The following is a 22,209-nucleotide window of genomic DNA, read 5'->3' as shown; positions in this document are numbered from 1 at the left end:
CTCTGGGTAAGTCACTTTATCCAGCTTTTCATCTGTAAGATGAGCTGGAGAAGGAAATTCCAGTATCTCTGCCAAGAAAATCCCAAATGGGGTCACAAAGAGCCCGAGCTGTCTGAAAGTGACTGAGCCCCCCCAGTAATGCTGCATGTGGTTGGCTGAGCAGCCAGAGTTGGGGAGCCACGAAGGAGGAATGACAGACAACACTTCAGTTAGGTCTCAATTTGAAGATTTATTTCATTTGCTAACATTCATTCTTGACCTAGACAAAAACAATTAATTATTTTTTTGTTGTTGAATCATTTTCTTATGTGAATAACCAAACAATTCTTTCTCAATGAACACAACTTTTTCTTTCTTTCTTTTTTATTTTTTTGTTAAGAAGCTATAAATAAATAAAAGCTTTAAATGTTACTGGGCTCAAGTTAAACTGAAAATGTCACAGTCTCGTTGCTCAGAAAACCCTGGCTTTCCTTTTTCTTAGCTCCAGGGGAGCAGTTGGATCTGCTGGGTCTAGACTGAGGTTGGGCCAGGGACTGATTTTTTTAACTTACTGGATTTTTGAGTTTGCGCCCTCAGCAACCCCCTCTTCCCACGAGTTCCTGGCAGATAAAGTCATCAGAAAGAGGAACTGAACTGTGAGGGGGACTCCCCTTCCCTGTTGGATTTTCCCTTACGTTTCCAAGACGATGCTGAAATGAAAGGAAGTACAAGAGTGCTTCAATCAAAAGCCAACAGTATGAACTGAAAACTCGAGGGCGGTCATTAGCAGCTGCCGGTTCGCTCTGCCTCACGGGCACCCGAAGAAGTCTTGGTGACGGAAAAGAGAGAGCTTTAAAAAAAATCCCAAAGGCAGATGAAGAAGCAGAAAATCATCGTGTGAGGGGAGTTGGGGCAGTTAAAAATAAGTTAAAACATATTTCAATATGTACAAAACAAATCACGTGCTCCCAGCACCGTTCTCAAGGGCAGGTCTCTCGATTCAGTCCTTGGAGGGGGAGCCAGGCTGGGGGCAAAGCGAATGTAAGAGGGGGACTCGGGGCCCTCTTGGCCGCCAAGTTCCTTCCTGAAAGTGGGACTATCACAAGGGAAGCAGGAGCGGGCGCTACGAACCCACCCGAGCCTGGGTGAGAGGTCCCGTCACTCTTCCAATCCACTGCTGATCACTTTGAGGAGAGAAATTCTCCCTGAAGATTTCCAAAGCTGACCACCGATGACTGGTTCGCCATTGGACAGCTCACCCAAAGAATCACCTCAATTTCTTGCACGTGACATGCGCCCCCGAGCCCACAATCTGCACCCCCAGGCTCCTAACCGGCTCCCACCCAAGCCTCAGATGTGCCTTTTGGATCGGGTTGGCAGAGCTGACTGCTCTCCGCCACGGCGTACAAGCTAGCAGCCCATCCCATCTGGCGCTGGATTCCTCTCCAGTCCCCCGTGTACCAGGAGATAAAGCCCTGGACATACTGTGCTAAAGCAAGAAATCAAACCGGGGGGAAAAGCCTCCCTCTTCTCTGCAGTCATTTAAAAAATCCAGGTATCCTAGTGAAAGTCTGGCAAAGAAAGGTCCTTCCTGCCGCCGCCTGGAGACAGAAGCTTGCGTCGGAGCTCCCTTGGGGGGTGGTCTCGGAACCAATCACTTAAACCTGTCCAGCCCCCCCTCGATTGTACCATCTCTCAAAAGGAGTAAAAATACCGACTTCACAGGAGTGTCACGAGGATCACTTAATAGATGTGAAAGCACCTGCAATGGCTAAATATAGCGGTAGTATTTTTATTCCACTCCACAGAATGTTGTCACAACCTGCTCGGGTAACTCTGCCGGGCTTCCAGGAGAAATGGGGAGAAGAGCCTGTCTGCATTGCCCCGAGGGCAGGGACGCGGCCAGAGCCTTGTCTGGAAGCTTTTGCAGAGAGAAGGGCGCAGGGATTCCTCTGAGAGGCGTTTCCGAATCATGAATCTTTCGGTGCAAGGGTTGGGGTGTCCAAGGGTCGGTTCTGTTAGAAAATCGAGGTATCTTAGGCTGAGGGAGGGGAGAAGACATCGCTTGAGTTAATTTCCGATTGCAGTGGACTGCTTAATCAATCTTCCGGGGGAGCGAAGAGAGGGGAAAGTCGGATTTTCTATTCTGACACTGTGCTATTCCAAAGAACTGGGGTATCGTTCAGTGAGACCGTCCTGGAACGCCCCAGGACTGAGAATCCCTTCTCTTCAGCAGTCCTTTCTTTCCAACGCTTCTTCACTTTATAATGTGATCAGAGAGGGGACCGGGGCCAGGAAATCGGGGCAGAGGGAGATAAAAGAAAGTGGAAGAATGGCCACAGGAGGAAAGAAGAGGAAAGAAAGATGGAGTGGGAAAGAAGTGAAAAGGAGAGGAAGAGGAACAAAGGCAAGTTTGGAATGAGGGGAAAGAAAGAAAGGAAAGAGGAAAAGAGGAAGCAAAGAGAAAAATGAGAAAGGAAGCAGGAAGGATGAAGGAAGAGAACAATAGAAAGGGGGAAGGCTTTCCGTAGTTAACTCTGCCTTGGGGGTTTAGCTGGTGGACTGGAAAGGGGGCTGGGAACGACTATGAAAAGGTTTAATGGATGGGAAAAGTGGCTCAAAAATAGTGTTCGTTAAAAAGCAAAGACTCACACCGAGGGGCCAAAGGATCACACTGGAATCTCTAAGTGAGGTGCTTAACAAATGTTCACTGGAGGACTGCCCTTAAAACAGGCAGAGAGTTTCTGGTTAGTTGAGCTTCAGAGCAACAAGAGTTAGCCATAATCCCCTTTTGAGTATCAACCTCTGTAGCTGAAACACTTTCTAAAGTACTAGAGTCCCCTCCTTTTCCTGCCTCATTCAGAGGTGTGTGGGCGACTTAATGGGAATCCTTTCCTGACTGAGGGTTTTGTAGGGCCTCAAGGATATTGTCCTGAATATCCACTCTTAATTAATTGCTTCTTGTCTAAGATGTAGGGAATTGGGATGAATTTAGAATGTGCTAGGGACAGCTCTTGGAAATTATTTTCTTGACTAAGTCTTTCCCACCAGCATTTTTAAAATTTGTGGTTTGGATTTCTTTCATCTCAAATAGAAAGGCGTCTGCTCTTCCCTTCTTCCTCATCTCACAAAAGAATTCCGGTTGGTTGAGCATCCTATATCTGAGTTGTAGTTAATTGATATTTTAGACATTTTCTATTTTTGTTAACTGAGGTTTCATTCCATTTATCTATGGAGGCCATAAGACAAATAAGCAATGTGAAAATAACTGGAGTTTGAGGCTTGGGGGTATCCTGAGTCCTTTAGCAGATCTCCAAGCATGAGGGAAGTCTTTTTCCTGAGTATTAGGCACAATCAGGGGATGCTTTCATCCTGGACAGGATATCGGTCTCATTCCTGCTCTGTCCCCTCCATTCAGGCAGTAACATTTCCAATGGCCAACTCATTGCACGTAACTGTTTGGAGATCCCATTTAAGCCAGTAGGATATCATCTGATGAGACCCTCTGAAGCCATAGATTCCAGGGAGAAAGGCAGTGATGTAAAAGTAGGACATGGTGCTGGCTGGCTGGCCTTGAAGGGGTGGAAGCTGTTGGGTAACATTTACATCATGGGCCCAACTCCCAGAGCCCCTTTCCTTTTTATATCACAGACATACTCACAGCATTGGAACATACAACTCCTTTCCTCTAATCATAGTCTACCCTCTAAAACAGTTCAGTTCCAGGGGGTGATTAATAAAGTCTAATACTTAAATTACCCCCTTCCTCCAAATAATTTCCATCTCAATACATAAGTGCCGAGTAGAGCAGCAAAGATACCCAAGTGGTTTGTATAATGTGGAATAAGATAGCTGGAAATGGGCAGGAATTTATTGCTGGTCCCCTATTGAGAGGCATCAACTCCAGCTGGAGATTCTGATATCAAGCAGGAGAATGAAATCCTACTCCTCCTTGGGGGGAAAAGTGATTTGAAATGGCATTTTGGGCCAGCAGGACTAAAGCCAAAGGCCCAATGTTTGTCATTTTCCTTCTTCTTGTGTTTTTGCTGTTGTGTTATTCTCTAAATAAAGAAGCTGTTTTTTAATCTTCAGATAAAATTTGAAAGCTAGGGATGGACTAAAAGGAGAGAGACTTCAGGAAAGAAAAAAAAAATTATACAACTTCTTAAAGTAATTCAAAAGAAGTAATTGTACTTTCCTGACTAAAGATAGCTGTTCTCATAAATGTTTGAGATGCTCATGGTCATAAAGGTCTGGGACCAGATAATCTCTTTCAGGCTTTGGGTGAGATGGTCCCTATGTCCCATGGGAAGATGCCTGATGTATTCAATCAAATCAAAACAAAATATAGGTGTTTCAACCTTTTTTAAGGCTATATGGACTGTACCTAGAAAAGGGAAGGGATGATGTATGTATGTGTGTGCACATAAATACTGCCAGTTCTATATGGAATCTGATTTGGTTTCTCTTTCCTGTACTCTGAAGATGACCTCTTAGTTGGTGGGTGAAGTGATCAGGATCCCCTAGCATGGGGTGTATCCTAGATGGCTTCAAAATCCCCTGTATTTCCCCTTGTGCTTAAAGCTCCCCCTTAATTTTCTCTCTTTTTTCCTTTGTGGCTAAAAGAACACAAGTACTGCTGCTTTCTGTAGTAGTGGACCGACAGCTAAGCCATCCAATCCCCTCAACTTTATTTTTCTTTTCTGCCTTCTCTCCCACTGGCCTGGAAGCTCAGGGCACAGATGCAAAGGAATGTGACCCTCTTCTGAGCTCGGGGCACAAACCATTCGGGCAGTCCTGGACCTCAGGCTGGGGGAGCTGACTGGTGGTTCTGTGTTAAGTACAAGTTGGCCGTGACCCATTTAAAATTTTCCTTTATTTATTTTTAAAGAACGTCTGGCCTTGTAGAAACAGTAAAAAGCCACACTTCCCCGCTCCCTCCCCTCCCCCCCAACTTGTGTATTTTTCAGACACATCTACCTTCTGTTAAACAGACTTGAGATTTTTTTAAATAAAGTTTTGTGGGTTTCTGTCATCCAACCATATGATCCCCTTTCCCTCCCCCCATGAGAATTCTCGGGTGCTGTCAAGTAGAAAAGGCTCCCCTGGGCTACCACTTCTCTATAATATGGCTCATGTAGTCTTCGGTGGGCAAGCGTCCCTGCTCCTCTGCCTCTTCCTTGGGAAGGGCCTCGTTGGACCGGTGGAGAAGTCTTTCCTCCCGGTTTTTGATCCTCTGCTCCATCCTCTCCAGCTGCCGCTTGTACTGGTACCGCTGCTGGAAGAGGTCCTTGGCGTAGTCATAGAGCTGCACGTCCAGGTCATTCAGCTCCTCGATCCTCCGGATGGTCTCGCCGTCCGCCTCCACGCCGCCGGCCCGGGTGCTGTTGTACTGCATGAAGGGCCGGATGAACTTCAGGTTGAAAGTCCTTTCAAACAGGTACTGGGTCTTCCTCTGGAACTCCGTCAGGCCGAAGAAGGCCATGTCCCGGAGATTCTTCTTGGCGCTCTCCAGAAGGACTTGCGCCCGCTTGTTTTCAGGGATGAAGGACATGTTGTAGCAGCCTACCAGGCTCAGGTCAGCCAGCATCCGTACCTGGCGGTTGTTGGCCAGGTTGTAGGGGCAGTCCATGAACTCCTGCAGTGTGCAGCCCGACCAGTCCGTGCCTTCGTAACACGGGGGCAGCTCCTCGGGCGTGGGGGTCCGCCCATCGCACATGTGCAGCGAGGTTTTCCAGGTGGCCCCGCGCTGAACGTGCCGCCATTCGCTGAGGTAGCGGGACACGGGGTCCCTCAGCAGCGTGATGTAGTAGAACTTCCTGAAATGAGACAAGAACAAAGGGGAAGAGCTGAGAATCAGTCGGTCCATGCTTATGAAGCACTAATTTGCAAGATTGCTCTTAGGATAGAATAACACGGGATATGCTTTGCAAACTTTAAAAAACTTTATAAAAGCTATCTACTGTTATTACTAGTATTACTACCACCCCCACTACTACTACCGCTATTACAAGTGCTACTGTTACTATCCCACAACTACTATACCATTATTATAACTAGTATCACTACTACTACTACTACTACTACTACTACTACTACTACTACCACCATTACAACTATCACTACTTTTACTACTACTATTGCTACAACTTTTATCACTACCATTACTATCTCACCACTACAACCACCATTATTACAACTACTATCACTACTATTACTATTCCATAATTACTATTATAATTACTACAACTATTATCACTACTATTACCCTGCCACAACTACTACTACCATTATTACAATTACTGTCACTACTATTACTACTACTACTATTACTCTCCCACAATTACTATTGCGACTACAACTACTATTACTACTGTTACTACTACTATTACTCTCCCACCACTACTATCATTATTACAATTATTACTACTATTACTCTCCCACAATTACTACTACCCATTATTATAACTACTACTACTACCACAATTACTACTACTACTACTACTACTACTACTACTACTACTACTACTACTACTACTACTACAGGGCATTTGTAAAGAGGGTTACAAAGCACTTCACGTATATTAACTCATTTAAGCTTCACAACAACTCTGTGATGGATGCTTTTATTATTCTCATTTTACAAAGTAGGAAACTGTGGCTAAGAGTGATTAAGTGATTTGTTCATCACAGCTTATAGGTGTCTGAGGCAGGATTCTCACACAGGTTTTCCAGGTGGACTTCCAAGTCTACCATTCTATCCATAGTGCCAAGTCCTATGCCAAAAGCCGGAATATAAAGAAAAATCAAAACCAGCTCTTGCTCTAGGGTAGCTTACGTTCTAATGGGGAATAAGAGATACTGTACTAGCAGTTTAGGGAGATCAAAGGATGGTCTCCTAGTAGTATTTGAACTGAATCTTGCAGACTACAATAGTCTATATATACTCTCTTTCCTCCTGGTTCTTACATTACTTAAACTTAGTTACCTTGGAATTAATATCTTATTAAAAATGGCCTAATCTTCTGTCTTTACTACATAGTACTTTATTATGCAAGGTATGATTCTAAAATAACATGAGTGGTCTTAAAAAAATAAAAACACTAGATAAAACTGGCTTTGGGGTTGGGAAAGTCACTGAATTTTTCTGGGTTGCATTTTCTTCATTTGTAAAGTGGGAGGGTTGGATCAGATGCAAGGTCAATGAGTAGAGGTATGGAGTGAAAGCTTGCATTCAATGGAGGAGGGTGCAGCAGGAAAAAAAAAATACAGATGTGCTATGTTCAGTGTGGCACTTTTCCTATCTAAGAAGAAATGACCCCCCCCTCCCCCCAAGAATGGGTCACCACGGGCCAAAATATAGACTTTCTTCAAAAACTGTCCTGGACTAGACCATCATCCCCCAAGAAGTCCAAAGTACCACACACAGTCTGAGAAAGAAATAGTTGTAGAATGGGGAAAAAAAACAACTGAAGATTTTCCCTTTCTCTCCACCCCCAAACCCAAGTCTTTCTCCCCTCTCTCCTCTAAACAGCAGCCTATAATAATGATTCATCTCCTGCCTGGGATGCTGCTATGATTTATATAAACAGTGCTAAGAAACTACTAACAGATGGGGATAAAATATGACAGAGGAGAGACACAGGCCTCAATGATGGATGCCAGATGTTCACGCGACAGACACTGATGCTAAACACTGCCGACGTTTTTCTCCTCGTATGTGGTGGTGGGGAAGGTTCCTTCCACTAATGTTACTCAGAAGCAGCCGTCTACTCTCCCCCTCCCCATGCCTTCCTCTTGTAGCCCAAAATAGGGCTAGCAAAGTGATTCCTGGAAAAGCCAAACGTGAGGCGGCTAAGGGCACTAGGACATGGCACTAGCCTGACTTCAAATCCAGTTTCAGATACAGACTTACCATGTGACCCTGGGCAAGTCCCTTAACCCTTCCCTCAGTTTCCTCAACTGTAAAATGGGGATAATAATAGCATTTATCTCCTAGGGTTGTTGTAAGGGTCAAATGAAAGAATATCCATAAAAAGCTCTAAATCAGGTCTATCTGACAAGCCCAGACTCCCACTTCTGCTTGGTCAAAAAAGGATTATAGCCATATGTCCACCAAGGATTAAAGATAGGTACTCCGGAAAAACTGATGGATTCAGAGTCTGGCACCTGAAGCATCAAGTCCCTAAAGGCTGAAAGGGCAATTGGGGATTTATTGTCCTCGATCATCATATAATGTTAGGCATTGTGCAAAGTGGTGGGGACAAGAAAAAAAACACCTCAAAATAAAACCCGGCGAAACATGGTTCCTCTCCTCATGGAACTCATGTTCTGATGGAGGAGGCAACATGTAAATAACTAAGTAATACAAGACATATGTCATATATCTTATACTGGCAGACCTTATTTTATTGTGTTTTGCCTTATTGCACTTCGCAGACATTGCATTTTTTAAAAATAAATTGAAGGTTTGTGGCAATCCTGTGTTGAACAGGTTTATTGGCGACATTTTTCCAACAGCATGTGCTCACATTGTATTTTTGTGTCACACTTTGGTAATCCTTGCAATATTTCAAGCTTTTTCATTAATATTATATCTGTTTTGGTGATCTGTGATCTTTGACGTTCCTACTATAACTTTTGGAGTGCCACAATCGATGGCCATATAAGACGGCAAACTTAATCGATAAATGTTGTGTGTGTTGTGACTGCTCCACTCACTGACAGGCCATTCCCCCCCCTCTCTCTCTCTCTCCCTTTCCTCAGGCTTTCTATTTCCTAAAACATAACAATGAAATCAGGCGATCTAATGACCCTCCAATGGTGTTTAAGTGAAAGGAAGAGTCAATAGATGCTGCAAACATCATTGTCATTTTATTTTAATAAATTGCCATAACTGCCCCAAACATCACTACTGATAGTCAGCAATCCATCAACATCTAGGCAAGATCCTCCACCAGCAAAAAGATTAAGATTCACTGAAGTCTAGATGATGGTTCACATTTTTTTAAGCAATAAAATATTTTTAAATTAAAGTATCTATATATTGTCTTTTTAGACATAAAACTATTGTGTACTTAATAGATAATAGTATAAACAATACAGTAAACAACTTTTTTAAGCACTTGGAAACTATGTGATTCACTTTATTAGGATATTCACTTCATAGTCTCTGAAATACCTACCTAATATAAATCTTAGATAGAGCTCTATCTTAGATATCCATATGTCTTGTGATACCTTGCCATTTTACATGTGTTCTCCCCCACTAGATTAATAGCTCCAATAGGGATATATACACACACACACACACACACACACACACAGATATGTACACACACAATACATATAAATGTATATATATATATACATATATATATATATGTATATATATATATAGTAAAATAGCAGAGTGATAGCCTATGAAGATATTCTTCCAGCATGAAAGAAGAGCTTTATCATAGAATTCATGAGCTAGAAAGGACTTGGAGATCATTCTGGTCTACTTCCATGCTCAGGACATGAAACCCCTCTAGAGTACCCCCAAATTCTCTGCTCAAACATCAACCTTTTTATTTTTTTAAGTTTTTAAAAAGCTTTTATTTTCAAAACACATGCACAGATAATTTTTCAACATTGATCTTTGCATAGCCTTGTGTTAGATTTTCCCTTCCTTCCCCTTCCCCTCCCCCCAGATGGCAGGTAATCCAATATATATTAAACATGTTAAAACATAGGTTAAATCCAACATCAACCATTAACCTTATAGGGCATTATTGGACAGGATCTTTATGAACAGAAAAGGCTTTGAAGAGGCTAAAAGATCCTTTTGATCTCAACCTTTCCCTACTCCAGCTTACCAAGCTACTGAAATTTCTCAAGTGCCTGCAATCTAAATGAGACAAGACATTATGCAACCTGAGAGGAAGAATGCATTAGTTGGGATTAGTTTATTAGATAACTCATATCCATGAACAGAGTCAGGTGCTCAGGTGAGAGGACATCTGTCCTTTCTGTAGCGGGGTGTATGGATGCCCAAAGGGGTGTGCCACAAATGGGATGAGGGCACCCAGGAGGCAGAGGACTAAAGACCAATCAGACAACCCTTTGTAGGTCGTCCTAACTACTTCTGCATGAAGGGAACGTTGTTGGGGTTGCCAGGATCCCTGATGTCACCACGAGGCTCCTTGCCTGGCCATCCTGGTACCGCCAATGCCTTCTCAGGCCGGCAATGTTCTGGGAAACATTTCAAGAGCCAAAGAAGGGCCACAATTTGTGGGGATTTTTTGCCCATTTTGTTTCGTTTGATGCTTACAAACAGCTCTGTGAGGTAGAGGCGATTGTTATTCTCATCTTACAGAATGAGATCAAGTGATTTTTCCCAGGAGCCTATAGCTAATGAATGTGTAAAACAGAATATGAACTCAGCTTTTCCTGATTCCAGGTCTCCTGCTCAGGCAGCGGGTCAATTGGCCAGGATGAAAGAGAAAGAAGAGGACTGGGAAGGAGAGTCACCTTCCTACAACATTACTTTGTCACTGTCCTGCTCAAGAGCCATCAATAGCTCTTGATTACTACTTAGATGTTGAGATCCGGAGTCCTCTTGGCATTCAAGGCCTTCCACAAATGGTCCCTTTCCAACCTCCTCTTAGTACTACTGTTCTAACTACTGCGGTTCTAATTATTGTTGAGTTGTGGTTGACTATTTGTGACTCCACGGAAGACAGCATGAGGTCCATGAGGTTTTCTTGGCAGAGATAATGAAGCAGTTTGCTATTTTCTTCTCCGCAGATTATAAGAGAGTGGTTAAGTGACTTGCCTAGGGTGACACAGCTGATTTGAATTTGAATTTGAATTCAGGTCTTCTTGATTCTCAGCCCTTGCTCTAGCGGCTTAGTCACCTAGCTGCCTCCTATTACAAAACGCTTCATTTTGTCAGGCAGATTTTTCTCATTGTCTCCTCATAAACACCTAATGTATTCCAGCTTTCTTGGCTTCCCTGAAGTTTCTCTTCTTCCTTGCTTGTAATGCTTTTTGTCCCTTTCTCCTCAAATTTCTTAAATCTTGTCTGTCTTTCAAGAGCCAGTTCGACTTCCCTGACCGTACCCCTACCCTAAATACTCCTGCTTCTCTCACAACCACTAGCGTCTGGCCATGCTCATTTGGGCATTTATCCCATACTAGGTTGTGTTACCGAATTGTTTCGTGAGTGTAAATGTTGCCTCTCCAATCGGACTGAAAACTTCCTGAGGACAAGGAGGGCATTTTATACTTGCATCCTATAAATCCCAAGCATATTAGATTCTCCCTGAATAGTTGGAGAAAGGAAGGAGATTTAAGTGTGATTCAAGATTCCACTAATGCGCTTCTCTCCCCAAACCCCCTCCAAAAGCTTTCCAGGGGTCCATAGGGACCAATGGCTTTCTTTGAGATCATATCTGTAGGCAAGACAGGTGAAAGTGTTCCTTCCTCTTGCTCTTAGTCCCTTTTTGGATATTTTCTTTTTTTCTCCTTTGTGACTTTCCTGGCTAGAAAAGTTCTGGTGAACAAATGACATTTTCTATACCTACACATTTCCTCCATTAATTTATTGAAATTTCACCATGCTTTCGGATAAAACGCTCCCCCCTCCCCCCCTTCTCCTTGGCTGGTCATTACAATATACTTTCAGCTGCTAATCAGACTTCAGTGAAGGATTTCTGTAGCAAATTTTCAGTACAATCCCTAATCACATCAAGAATGAGTTCCCCTCATCTCACCTTCCAGGGTTCCCCACCTCTTCAGGTACAGTTCACCTCCAAGTATCCCGCTAAAGAAAAGAGTCTTGGAAGACATATTTCCACAAGGCAACACTTCTTGACTTTTTTCCTGTTTCCTAATTCCTTTGTCCTCAAGCAGTATGTTTGACCACAGATTCTAGGAAGGGTGATTCCTTTCTCCAAGATCAGATGGTTTCTCAGGGCAAAACTGTTTAGTGAGCAAATTCTGGATCCCTCAATCATCCTCTGCACTGTGACCCCATATTGACTTCTTTGGTTACTCTTCCTGTCCTTCCCAGAAGTCTGATTCCCATAATCACAGGACCTTGCCTATAGGAAATTGTTAATTGGGCAGCAGAGATTAGAGCACTGGGCTTAGAGTCCCAAGACCACCATAATCATAATAATGATCATTAATAATAATTCTTATTTATATAGCACCTACTATGTGTCAGACACTGCTAAGCGTTTTACAAAAATAATCTTGTTTTTATCCTCACAACAACCAAGGGAGGTAAAGTGCTATGACAATGTCCATATAACTGAGGCAAACACATTAAGTGATTTGACCAGAGCCACACCACTGGCGTCTGAGGTCACATTTGAACTCAGATCTTTACCTGTAACATTTTATCCATTGTGCTACTCAATTCCTCAAGTTCTAGTCACCTTAGTTTGAAGCTTTTTTGTTACCTTTGGTTCTTCTCTTATTACTCAATCTAAAAATCTTAATAAAATATGTAATGTAATTCTATACATAATATATAATAATACATATAATGTAATATATAATATGTAATACACAATGCTACATATAATATAGTCCTATTAATATTACTCTGATAATTTACAGATTTAAATTTTGACATGGAATAGGCCTTAGGTCGCTGAGTCTTGACTTTCTCATTTTAGGGTAAAAAAAAGATGAGCAGAAGGGGCTTGCTTCAGTTCCACAGCTCCAAAGTGTTTCAAACTCCAGTCTTTTCATAGATCATGGATTTACAGAAAGAAGAGAGCTTTAGTCTAATCTCTTCAGGTTAGCTACCCAGAGGAGAAGTGCTTGTCCAAAGTCACTGAGATGCTGAGTGCCAGAGCTGGACTTTGAACCCAAGTTCTCTGCTGACAAATGCACTACAGCATTTTGTAACTTTGAAACACAACAGAAATATAAGCTATTATTATTCAGGAAAAGAACTGCTTCTCCAGATGGGGAGGGAAGACTCACAAAAGAGAAAATACTAGGAAAACAGCAGAAAATCATGGGCTAAGTGGAGATGGAAAATGTTAAAAAATGTCCTATTTTCCATGCCTTTGGGATGGGTGATGGGGTTCAGAATTTACTCTGCTGTGTGAAGTAAGCTGGTCTTTTGTCCTAAGACCACCTCTTCTAAGCTGGGTGTGTGTGGGGAGTCCTTAAGTTCTCTTAGGAGCAACATTTACACTCATGAATTTAATGCCCAAGTCTATGGTTCCCTTCCAATCTTATTTTATGAACTTTTTCAACCTTTCTCATTCCAGACTGAATAACTGAAGACTTCATTTCTCTTCTCATAACAGTCCAGCCTCTTCTCTCACATTTCTTGGGTTGTTGAGCCATTTTAGAGGTGAGGGAATGGAAGCTAAGCGAATTGAAGTGAGTTTCCTGGTTAGACTACCAAAGTTGGACACGGGGTATTACCGGCAGAAAGGATGCTCAATCTGTAATTCCCACACTGCTTCAGCATGAAGGATAGGATTAACGTTCTACCATTCAATGTTTTATTTTGGATCTTGAGATGGAAGTCATCAAAATGTCTTCCCTGATCCTCTGTTAGCTTCTTAATTTCCTGCTCTATTTTAAGGACAGTAACAGGATAATAAATCCAATTGTAATGGAGCAGAGAAATGCCCCCTCCTACATTTTGATATTCCCTTGGCAACCTTGCCTTTTTGTTATTTCTGAATGCACAGAGAGCAAAGGCATGGGGAATTTGATCCTTGGTGAACCTTCAGCAGACATAAGCAAATGCCAAAGGAACCAATGGGGACTATTCCCAATTTTGAGACCAGGATTATGAGAGATCGTAAGAAAAAACTTGGAGGTTATTTTGTCCGATTTTGTTTTTATAGATGAGGAAAACAAGGCTTAGAAAAGATAAGTGATTTGCAGGTTAGTGGTGAAGGTAAGGCTAGACCCGAACTGTCTAGGAATCTCAGTTTACTGACTGGTTGTTGTCTATCAGTGGTCTCCTATGGATCCTTCTAACTTGTAGGCTGGCTAGCTTTAGTCCATCCAGGGATTCTTCACTAGGGGTATACAAACTTGTTTCTTTAATATTTTGAAAACCATATTTTCTATATAATTGATTTTCTTAGTAATCCTGTGTATTTAATTTTGTACTTTTAAAAACATATTTCTGAAACTTCTAAAAACATATTTTCCCACAGGTGTCAGCAGGGTTGTCTAGGCCACAAAATCAGATTAAAAACTCTTGCTCCATAATGACCCAACCTCAGTTATGGGTTTCAGGAATTGGACTATTTGACTTTAGACAGGGAGAAGATTCTGAGGGTTTAGAGATGAATTCTGCCCCAGGCTGACTGATATTATTTATATCTCACTTCCCCGGGTCTAAAATACATGTAGTCCAGCTCTCAAATCACCCCGTGACTGAGTCCATGGAGCTCAGGTAAAGCCCCATCTTTCCTGAGAGCAAGTGAAAGGCACCAGCCCTACCAGCGATTGCCTTTCATTCCAAGTCCTGGCTGCCCCTCTAGGGAATTCTCTACAAAACATTAACCTCCCCCTCCAAACCAGGCTAATTTTAGTGTTTGAAGAGAGTTAACAATCCTATTTACAATGTTTTTTTTTTTTTTCATTGTTTTATCCCAGCCCAGCACTGTGAGAATGTCATTACCTCCTGCTCTTAACAACTCACATTTATTTATATAGCATCTTATGGCATTAAAATTTTACTGTCTGAAACTCACAGCAGCCTTTTAGTGATTCTGTTTTTTTAAAGTCTTTCTGAACTTTTAAGTTTCTGATTATGAAAAAAAAATGAGGTCCACTTATTTTAGCTTTATCTTATCTTTAGAATTTTGCTGCTTGCTTTTTGAAAGTCTTGCTGGAATTTTTAGTTTCTCCTCTTAAAGCAGCTCTATCTAGATCCTTACCTACATCAGAAAATAACAGGGGGTATGGAAAAGACTTTGGAGGGAGAAGAATTGGGTTTCAGGGCTGGCTTTGATGCTTACTAGATGAGTATTCTTGGGGTCTCTCAATCTATTTCCTTATCTGTAAAATGATGTATGAGCATAACTAAGTACAGGCTCCATTTTATTCTTCCAATCAATAATGTTAACATGCTTGGGATAGACACCCTCTAACTTATTGTAGGGTTTGAGACCCTTTGATTATCCTCAATCTGATTTAACCCATCTTCTAAAACATTTTATCAAGGTGTGGCCACTGTGCATGCTGCAGCTTCTTAGAATTAGGTGGATAGCAATGCTAAAAAAGGCCCACAAAAGTACCAGTCTTCCCTGAATATACCTTATACCTCAATGTTAACAGCAAAACGAACTTAAACCTACATTTGGTAACATGACTCATTAAAAGTAGGGTAAAATACTAATTATAACGACCAAGACTGATTCTTGAGAGTACATATTAAAAAATACTGCTTCCCTCTTAGTAGTGAGGTGGGAGCCTATGGGCATGAAATAATCAGGATTTGAGTCTTTTGTTGGTCAGTTTTATTCCTCCTCATCCCTTTTTTATACAAGGTAGATTTCTCTGGAAAAGTATACCCAAAAATGATTTAAGAAAAAATGAAGAAATTTTTTTTAAAGGGTTGTACACTAAGAAATTAGAAACAACCTTTAAGGAATGATCATTAACATATTAAAAAAAAAAACACCATGAATTCTTAATGGTGAATTTCCAAACCAGGATAAAAAGAAAGTGGCAATGCTGATGTCTAAAAGATATTTTAACATCCAGAAATTGGTGTGGCTATCTTCTGAGTGATGGATAGAACTTGCCTTAACTGGGGCTTAAATATATGGATTTATCAAATGCTAACTGGAACACTGATCACAGACTAACCCTACATTTAAATGATGCCTCTGCTAATTACTAGCCTTGGGCAAGTTACAGCCCCCCTTTGGGCCTCATTTCCCTCATCTGTATATGAGAGGATTGGTCTAGGAATTCTGAAGATTCCTTCTAGCTCTTTATTCTGTGATCTCAGCCACATTATCTTCTCTCATCCTCACCAGCCATCTTGCCACTGATCCCAAAGGGAACTGGACAAGAGAGTGTAGACGAGTAAGGTCATCCTAGATGCTGGAAAAACAATAGTGGAAAACCAATCTTACTGATGGTGGTTGAAGAGTGACATCTCTCAGTGTAATGGGATCCTCATTTTTAATTGTAATCCCTGGGGTCATGTGGCTTGAGTCTTAGAGAATTAAAAATTCCTCATCCCTTTTCCCATCTAGTTAGTGGTCAGATGCTATTTATCACTGAACACTTTTGTGTTAAAATTGCAACAGTAACTTTTCTCTCTCTTTATTAGAATTAAGTAGTTTATTATGAATTTAAAACAGTAACAATTTAAACTCTTTCATGTGACTGCTTTATGCCTTATGAGAAATCTTTGTAAACTGATGTGGCAAACTTAAAAAAAAAATTAATCACTTGTGGACCACCTATCAAATTTCCTTTATTACCAGAAATGAGTTCATTTCCTCTATGAAGTCTTCTTGATGATTTCATTCCACAATCATCTGTCCCTCTGCTGAAAACTCTTATTATTCTTTAATTGTCAAATATTAGCAGTTCATATTTATACTGGGTGTTTCAAAAGTCTTAGTAAAATTTTAAGTTGTTAAAGCTTAAAAATGCAATATTGGGATTTCCTATATAGCTGTATAGCAGATATGTACAAACTTGGAAGGAGTCCTGTACAGAACTGTTCCAGATGCTTAGCCCTGTGTTAGTGTTTTTATCAATGCCTTTAGTAACAACATAGATGGCATCCTTGTAAAATTTTCAGATAGATGGAATAGACAATAAGATAGTTGACAGAATAGGGCTCCAAAAACACGCAGGTTATGAGATGGAGCCAAATTCTTTTCTAAATTAAATTCAATAGGGATAAAAATAAATTAATCTTAAGTTTGGGTACAAAAATCAAGTTTATAAATACAACACAGAGGAGGCTTTTCTAGATAGCAGTTTCTTTGAAAATAGATCTGGTAGTTTTAGGAAACAATATGGATAGACATTAAATTTTTTAAAGTAGGTTTGATCTCATGATTCAACAGTATGATATGGTAATCGAGAATTAAGATTGACAGAGACATGGTGGTGACTAGGTGGTGTGTTGGGAGCACCTGTAGACTTGTAGTCTGAAAAACCTGAGTTTGAAAGGATCTATTCCTGATACTTATGAGCTATGTGACTGGGCAATTCACCTTAGCCCTTTGAGTTTCAATGTCCCCATCCATGAAATGAGAGAACCAGATTCAATGGCCTTCTAAGGTCTTTTCCACCTCAACACCTATGATCCTAGGAATCATGTACTGTTGTATTCTAGTCACAACACAGCTGGAGAACTATATTCAGTTCTGAAAAGGACACTGCTAAGCTAGAGGTCTGTCACAAGGAAGAAAGAGTCTCCTTATTCTGCTCGGTTCCATCCAGCAAAAAATAAGAACAATGGAATGGGCTCCAGACTTCTGACCACTATTTATCAGGAATGTTTTAAAGGGAATTTCTATTAGGATGCTAGCTAGACTTAAGGCTTTATGGGCTCCCTTCTAGCTATGAGATTTTGTGATTCTTGTTCCAGATAACTCAAAAAGACTGGCAATTCTCTAAGTGCAATAGATTCCTTTCCCAGTATCTTTCTATATCTTTTTCAATCACTTTAAAAATATAATTAAATGGGGGATAAAAATGCAATTATAAGCTCTTTAAAAGGTAAAATCCTGTCTCCAGAAACTCTCCCATAAATCTCCAAATTCTGTAGTCTCTGAATGGCTTTAGGACATCTCATCAATTTCCCATTTTTCACAGTTTTATACCTAAAAGGTACAGCCACTCTCAATGAGAGATTAGATAGTCTGTGATCCTTCTTCATAGTTTTTCAGCTAATTGGCTAAAACACCAGTCACTCATTTACACATTTATGCATTCAACCAGCTTATGTACTAAGCATTGTTTTAGGCAGGAAGAATATAAAGACAAAAAGGAAACAGGCCCTATACTCTCAAGGAGCTTATATTCTACTGGGGTAAAATATACGCACAGAGAAATAAATATAAAGCAAATTGAAACTCAAAAAGAAGATAGGACTTGTCAACAAGCTCATTCATTTTGAGATGAGAAATCAGATCTCCTTTCTTTCCTTTCTCTTTCTTTTATGTAATACCATATTGAAATATTTTGCCAACCCATTTACTTGGTCTGGTGATCTGCTTTGAAAAGTGGCTTATAAATTCTCCTACCAACCTCTCTAGATCACTGATTTTATTAGAGGGAAAAAACAAACACAAACAGACCAAATTAAAACAACAAAAATCTAAGTTTGGGTTCTGATGACTCAGGAGCATGGTAACAGCACAAAGATTTCTCTGACTTTGAGATTCCTGCTTTGAATTGGAGGCAACTGTAATTAGTAAATGTTTTGCAAATCTTAAACTATTACAAAATAGTTCTTTGTATCACATCTTCAAGACTTAGAGTCACTTTCTTTTTTCTTTTTAAGAACACAAGCTTACTCTTGGTTTTAATTGATTGCCCCCCCCCCTTTTGTCATTCCCATTGGCATTTCCAAATAATACTTCTCTTCCACCCCTACTTTACTTGTAACAAAGAGAAAACAATTAAGCAAAACCAAATGACATATCAAACATCTCTGACTGTGTGTGTCACATTCCACATTGATAGTCTCCTATTTCACTTCTCCAAAGAAAGGAGAGAGATGAATTTGCTCATTTCTCATCTGATCACTCCATATTTCTGAAATTTTGAGCCCTCAAGCTTTCAGGACACTCTGCATATAGTTGGATAGAAAAGCATCTATTAAAAAACTTATGAGTTTCACTGCAGAGAAAACAGACTTAATAGCATGAATGGAGCCATGGCTGCTACACAGGAAGATTCTGCATTTGGGTTTTTTACTTTTTATTAGTGGGAGACTGATTGAATGGGGGTGGGAGTAGAAGCAAAATGGGCATACTTGCGCTGAATATAGATCTCAGAAAAGGAACAAAATGAGAAGAGAAAAAAATGGATATAGTTGAATAAAAACAATATTAATTAGGGTTATTTATATGAACTACCTGTCATTTATTGTCAACCAAGATTATGGGTATCACTGGAACACAACAGAAAGATGATGAATATCATTAACTTTGGTATAAACTGTATTTGATTACAATAATGAAGGCTATTTGCTTGTGCTCCAATTTGTTGTTCATATAGTACAGGCTTCATCTAGTCACGCCTTTGATATCTGAAGTGATCACAGATCATTACTGGTTGTTTTCTAATGGGGTACAAGCTAAACTGTTAATAAATGTGCTAAGTGGCAAGGCTATACAATACATGGTTGCTCAACTACACAGAGCAAGACAGTCATAGACCTGTGATGGACTGGTGTTCTTTTACTGTGTAAACAACACTATGATGGTCATAGGAGAGATAGAAAATGTGGTTTCTGTTGTCAAGGTAGTATGGTATAGTGGGGAAAAAAGAAAAGGAATTGCAGTCCTAAAATCTGGGTTTGAATTCTGCCTCTAAACACTTACTATTCCATGGCAAAGTTCTATGGGCAAATCAATTAATCTTTCTGAGCCTGTTTTCTTATCTGCAATCATAAGATTTTTATGAGGAAAACAAAAGAGGACAAACTATAAATATAAGTTATGTTTCTTTAGGGAGCTTCCTAAGGAGAGTATGAACATAGAAATAATGGCCATCACCATCACCAGTTGAGCATTTATTCAAGTACCTTAATTGCCTGGGGTGGCAGATTCAGCAGAAAGAGGGATGCATTTGGAGTCAGACTTAGGTTTTATTTTAGCCCCTTTCTACCAGAGTGATCATTTGTAAATCATTTAAAGGTGAGGGCTGGATCAGATGAGTTCTAAGACTGTTTTTTAGCTCTAGAGGAGTCATGATCTTGTGAACTAGATTTTCTGTTCTTTCACCCAGGAGCCCATGAATTCTACTTCTCTGGATTTATCACCTACAAGGCAGGGTAGGCAGTTAATACAGATTTGGACCATTTAACATGTAGCTTTTGGCTTCCTCCTAGAATTCCATGATCAACATACAGCTACAGCTATATATATATATATATATAGAGAGAGAGAGAGAGAGAGAGAGAGAGAGAGAGAGAGAGAGAAGGATTATCAAGTCCCAGGCTCATATAAAATATATTTTAGGAGTTATGAGGGAAAGGATGAGTTTATAATGAAGAGACCGGCTGTGGGAGTTCCAAAATGGTAGTACTGTGAGGAGGTCAGTGTTCTCTGGCCAGTCTAAGACGACTTCGTGGAGAAAGGGCTTCACCCAAAGGAATGAAAGGGCTGGGGCAGCTCTCTTGAGCATTCCCTGCTGCTCAACCACAAGAATCTCAGCCTAGGCAGAGGCCCTTAATCAATCATTTTGTTATTTAAGCTCTCCCTGAGCCACCTTGGCAATACTGTCTTTAATTAATTACTCCGGAACTAACTTAGCACAAGCACCTGATCAAAGAACAAACCACACACAATGAAAGGTCCCAAGTGGTGAAAGCCTCCCTGACCACAGACCACATTGGGAGCTCAGAGCTGAAGCAGGATGAGGTGCCAATTACAATCTCCTACTGGAGAGCATCAGGCATTTGGGATGGAAACATTTCCTTTGTTGAGATGAAAAAAGACTGCCCCTTTCCTTTCCCCAACATATGCAATGGTTGAATTGAAACTCCTTTTCTTCTTTAGGTAACTTCTTACTCAGTTTATTTTATTTATTTTTTGCAAATAATCTGCAGCCTATAGTTTTAGGATTTGTCTGGGAACACTGAAATGTTGGAGGAATGAGGGCAGGGAAGGAAAGGGGATAAAGAGGGAAAGAAATAAATAAAATGATATATCCATAAGGATTTACCATGCAACAACAAAAATACTAATAATAGTTAACATTTTATAATGATTTAAGATTTGCAAAATCTTGCACACACTTCAGCTCATTTGATTTTATGTTAGAGTAACAATCATGCTATAGTGGAAGGACATCCCTCATCCCCACTCCCAGCATTAGAATAAGAAGGGCTGGGTTCATGTTCAAAATTTGCCATTTACAACAAGATTATACGATGATCAGTTCTAATAGATGTGGCTCTTTTTAACAATAAGATGATTCAGATCAGTACCAATAATCTTGTGATGAAGAGAGCTATCTACACCTAGAGAGAGGAGTGTGGAAACAGTGTGGTTCACAACAGCATTTTCACTCTTTCTTTGTTGTTTGCTTGCATTTTGTTTTCCTTTTCAGTTTTTTTCCCCTTCTTGACCTGATTTTTCTTCTGCAGCAAGATAACTGTATAAATATGTATACATATATTGGATTTAACATATTTTATATGTAGTAGATTATCTGCTAGCTAGGGGAGGGGGTGGGAGAGAGAGGAAAATCTGGAAAAGGTCAATGTTGAAAAATTATCCATACATGTTTTGTAAATAAAAAGCTTTAATAAAAAAGGAAAAAAATAAAACAAAACAAAACTTGCCATTTACCATCTATTTTACTTTGAAACTATCAAATAAGCTCCCTTGAATTTCAGTTCCCTATTCTGTAGAATTGGGCTCAATTATGTTTATCAGAACTACCACACCAACGCATACTGGGAGGAAAGCAATTTGTAAAACTTGAAGTGATACATGAACAAGTTAGTAGTCCTTCCCCCTCATTTTATAGATGATAAAACAGCAGCTTAGAGAATGGAAGGGACCAGTTTAAGATCACAAAACTGGTCAGTGCCAAAGCTAGGATGGAAATCCAAACCACTGCTCTTCTGACTATACTAGTTCTGAACAGAAACTGAGAAATGGCCCTGTGGATGAACTCTCAATACTGCTTCAAAATGCATATTAATTATCCTTGAACCAAGAATCAATTCTTTAAATCAATTTTGAGAATGTCATCTTACTCACAAAACCCCTATGAAATAAAGGTGAGTAAGTGAGTCAGGGAAGTTAACTAATTTGCACAAATTTACACAGCAAATTAGCAGCAGAGAAGGCAAAAGCAACTCGGGCTCTTAAGTCCCAGACTAATGCTCTTTCCTTTCTACCTCATGACTTCTCTACTGGTCTCACTAAGGTTTCATTGTACACAATATCCCTCAATTGGCTGGTCCTGCTTATGACTAGTTGTTAGGTCTAGCTCTTCAATCTATTAATATTTCCCCTCAAGATGGCAACTATAATT

The 22,209-nt window shown here is 40.3% G+C and overlaps 1 protein-coding gene across 1 annotated transcript in view; it reads right to left on the bottom strand.

The window, feature by feature from the left end:
• Positions 1-209: 209 nt before the first annotated feature.
• HS6ST1 (heparan sulfate 6-O-sulfotransferase 1) overlaps positions 210-22,209 on the bottom strand; it is a 288,366-nt gene continuing 266,366 nt past the window's right edge. Inside the window, exon 2 of the mRNA XM_003763754.4 lies at positions 210-5,798. Within this exon, the coding sequence (XP_003763802.1) occupies positions 5,090-5,798 (709 nt within the window). The 3' untranslated portion in view covers positions 210-5,089. The remainder of the gene's footprint in view (positions 5,799-22,209) is intronic.

This window comes from Sarcophilus harrisii, chromosome 3 (assembly GCF_902635505.1).
Source record: "Sarcophilus harrisii chromosome 3, mSarHar1.11, whole genome shotgun sequence".
NCBI lineage: Eukaryota > Metazoa > Chordata > Mammalia > Dasyuromorphia > Dasyuridae > Sarcophilus > Sarcophilus harrisii.
Note: the sequence above shows the minus strand (reverse complement) of the source record. Positions and strands in the feature narration are given on the sequence as shown.